The 4,052-nt window shown below is 35.7% G+C and overlaps 1 protein-coding gene across 1 annotated transcript; it reads left to right on the forward strand.

Moving 5' to 3' along the window:
• The first annotated feature begins 298 nt into the window (after positions 1-298).
• Positions 299-1,192, forward strand: l(1)sc (lethal of scute). Its single transcript, XM_067780035.1, has one exon. The coding sequence runs from the start codon at positions 299-301 to the stop codon at positions 1,190-1,192; it is 894 nt and encodes a 297-aa protein (XP_067636136.1).
• The last annotated feature ends 2,860 nt before the right edge of the window (positions 1,193-4,052 follow it).

Below are 4,052 nucleotides of genomic sequence, written 5' to 3' on the forward strand. Positions count from 1 at the left end.
CAGGTATGAGTATTTTTACTCACACTGTTATTGTAATTCTGCTGTCACTGACTGACGACTGTTGGTGAGCAAAATTGTTGTTTTGGCTTTGGAAATGCGTACTTAAGGCAGTGCCAGAGAACGAAGGGAATCATTACGACATTTGATTTCGTAGCAAGACAAACTCAGCTTAAAATAAGAAATATAAATTTTGAAAAATTGTGATAGAAAAATCAGTGCAAATTTTAAAACGTGAACGAAAGAATTATTAAAAACAAAAGTTTCATTTCACAAGAACTTTAATTAAATTACAATCAAAATGACAAGTGTTTGTATGCCGCAGACGGGTTATCAACAACAACAACATCACTTTCAACTCATGAACGGCAATATAATGTTATTACAAAAGGTACAACAACAGCATCAGCTGCAACAGCAACAACTTACCACCGCTTCCAATTATCAAACGAAGAAACAACAAACCATTGCACCCGCACCAAAAATATTGGGCAATAGCAATCTGCATAACATTCAAATGGGCTCCAGCGCAAGTGTTGGTGGTAGTAGTGGTGTTATGTTGCCACGCAAGAAATACACCTACATGAATGTACCGTACGGTGAGCAGCTGCCATCTGTGGCACGACGCAATGCGCGCGAACGTAATCGTGTGAAGCAGGTGAACAACGGTTTTGCCAATCTGCGTCAGCATCTGCCTCAAACAGTGATCAATAATTTGTCGCATGGTGGACGTGGTGCTAGCAAGAAACTTTCCAAGGTAGACACCCTACGCATTGCTGTTGAGTATATACGCGGTTTGCAAGATATGCTCGAGGATTCACAGCCAACAGAAGTAAAATTCCATGCCAAACAGCAGTTTTGTGATGATTCAAGCAATGATGGCAGCAATTATGGTTATTCATCGATGCGTAGTCCTAGCGAGCAGGGTGCTTACAATCAATTGCAACATAACTATCACTCAGAGGCTTCGGTATCACCAGCTCCTAGCTTTAGCGGTGATTCAGATATATCAATTGGTGGTGCGAATTATTTGCATCCAGTGAAAATTGAGCAACAGCAAAAACAACCATCAGCGCATGAAACACAACACTTTAAATTCGAATCCTTTGAAGATTTTGCGCATTTATCACCGGAGGATGAGCAACCTGATGATGAGGAGTTGCTGGATTATATTTCGTCCTGGCAAGAACAGTAAGCAAAAAGTTATTCAGTGTAGAAATCAGTGATTATGTTAACCTGCGCATAAGAATTTAGAGTTTAAGTAAATTAAAAAAAATCTATTTGAAAGACAAACACAAACCAGTGCCAATTAAGGGCTCTCAGTATTGTTGAAGTATTTTACTCAAGCTTAAATAATACTTTGTGTAGAAAAAAGTTGAATTTCTTTATTCAACATTTTGTAAAATTGTAAATAGTGCCTTGCAAAGTTTTTATATATTTTTGAGAATTTTTAAAAATATATATATATTTAGTTTTTACTATTTAATAGATTTAATTAATGGAAGACAAATGATTTAAGACACTACTCATTAAGTTAAGCGCTAATTTTTTAACTATGGAAGACACTAAACTAACTAAACTAAGACTAAGCAAACCACTCTAAACTAAACAAAATGCAAACAAACCAAATAAAAATATTTTCAATGAAAACATAAACAATTTACTTCTTTTAAATTCAGTAAAAAAAAAAATTCCAAAAAAAATTCGAAGTACTCTTTTAGTGAGACGGAAGTTTACATATATAAACGTCTACTTCCTTTGTTTAAGCTGAAGAAAAACGCAGAGGAAGGACCTCATTTGCTGTGCGATTTCAAAAAGTTATTTGGGTGAGTAATGATTTATTATGGTGAGTTATACTAGGTTCAAACACACACCAAATTGGCAATTTATACTATTTGGGCAATTTATTACGCAATTTGTCATATAATAAATTGTAATAACAAATTGCCAATTTAAAAAAAATTGCGTAATAAATTGTTTCAAACTACAAATGCAACATTGTAAAGTGTGTTTATTGAGTATATTTAAACGTCACTTACGCATGGCTGAACTATATGGTTGGCTCATCTCATCAGCTGATTTTATGTCTTTCATTTCACTGGAGTAGGGATTGTCAAAAGAGGATGGCAAACTCAAAATGAAACCAAAACATTGAACACATTTTCTTACAACACACAAAAATTACAAAGTTTTATGTTTTCATTCCATTTCATTCGCCTAATACCAACACGCACACATTTTGATAGTCTGAACAAAGGTATGCTCTTGCTGTAGAGATGAGCCAACCAGCTATCAAATTACTATTGTGTAAGCTAAATAGAGTTGTATGAACAGCACTCAATTCAAATCGAAATTTCCTCAATTTATTTTTCTGTTTGAACATAGTATTATGCCTGATTTTTCAGTGCGAGTTAAAGATCCACTTAAAGTTGACTAGAATTTAAGCTTGCTAGTTTTCAGGATAACGGAATATTTGCGGCTAATTTCCGTTTAGGCGAACGGAGTGGCAGGTTTGAACTCAAGTCAGCTTAGACAGAAGTTTTAGCCTATACTGAAAAACCGGCTCTTAGACTAGGTTAAATAGCAGCTGCTCTAGATAATGGGAATACGAACTTGTTCACAACACTTGACATTTGTGATATCACATCATGACATCACATCTTCGTTTTTTTACAAGTATTTCGGGTGCTCGAGAGCACCCAGTTTGAAGTACTCCGCCAGAAAAGAAAGGTTAGAAATAAGAAAACATAAAGTAAGATGATTAAAACATTTAAAGGTTGATATTGGTTCCGCAGTATATAAATACGAACAATGAGTACATGACCCGGGCTTACTCAATTTTGCAGCGTTTTGTTTGTTGGAAATAACACAGACGTGTTGATTTTTCTTGTCTCTCTCGCAGCTATGTTTATAGTTTGACGAAACTGCATCGTAGGCAAACTAATTCAAGAGTTAGGGCTGCATAATGAATTTTTTTTTAGCAAATAACACTTCACTAGAACTACATACGTCGGAGCGCTTGATGTCAATACTGGGTAAGAAGATCTAAACACTTTGAAATGTATTATAAAAGCACCGCTCTAGATCATCTGACTTCATGCCAATCCCTTTCCCCCAATACACTGCAAGTGAGCAGTGGAACTATAAATTCCCCACCTGATCGCTTTTACCAAGTCGAAACAGAAAATACGCATAATAGACAATTTCAGTATGGCGGGGTGAGGTTAATTATATCCAGTCCACGACAAATCCTTTTTTCCATATACACTCAGAAAAAATACTTTCCAAAAATTAGGAAAACCCCTCCTAAAAAACTTTTCCTTAACTTGAGGAAATTTTCAATTTATTAAGTAAGAACTTAAAATTTGTTCAAAAAAGAATATTTGATTAAATATTTCTCACGATATTTAGATGTTAGAGTTAGCTCAGTGAATAGGAGCGCTCGGCTGTAAAGTTGAGCACCTTGACTAGAAATCCTAGAAATCCACGTTCGGGACGGTTACACAATTTAATTTTTTTCTAATTGAAAAAACTTGTTTCTAAAGTTTTGATGTCCCGCGGGTTTGAAGCGAGCTCAAGGTCTATTTCTTTTACCGGGGCTCGAACCCAAGATCTTAGGTGTGGTAGGCACGCTTCCACCACACCACGGCGGCCACCATGCAGCAAAAAATGTTACCAATACAATGGATAGATCTCTTGGATACTTGATCTTTTAGACAATAAAATATTGTTTTTCCGAATTCCTAAAAACAGTTTCCAGTATTCATTTTTATATTATCATGTGAAAAACTGGCAGCCACGATATATTCCTACGATATGATACCGGCGTTTCGGCACTATAATTTTTTTAATAAATGTATCGAGCAGAAAATTGTTGATCGTATTTTATCGGATCGTCATTCGTGTCCGTTACTATACGATTAAGCGGATTGGCCTTCAGACGTCGAACTAGCGATGAATTCGCCTATATTGATTTCGAATCAGACGACTATATTCCTTAGTATATGTAAGCCAAGGGTCGTTATATTATAGCACAATTGTGCAAGTTCGATTCA

This window comes from Eurosta solidaginis, chromosome 4 (genome assembly GCF_040869045.1).
Source record: "Eurosta solidaginis isolate ZX-2024a chromosome 4, ASM4086904v1, whole genome shotgun sequence".
In the NCBI taxonomy this organism is placed as follows: domain Eukaryota; kingdom Metazoa; phylum Arthropoda; class Insecta; order Diptera; family Tephritidae; genus Eurosta; species Eurosta solidaginis.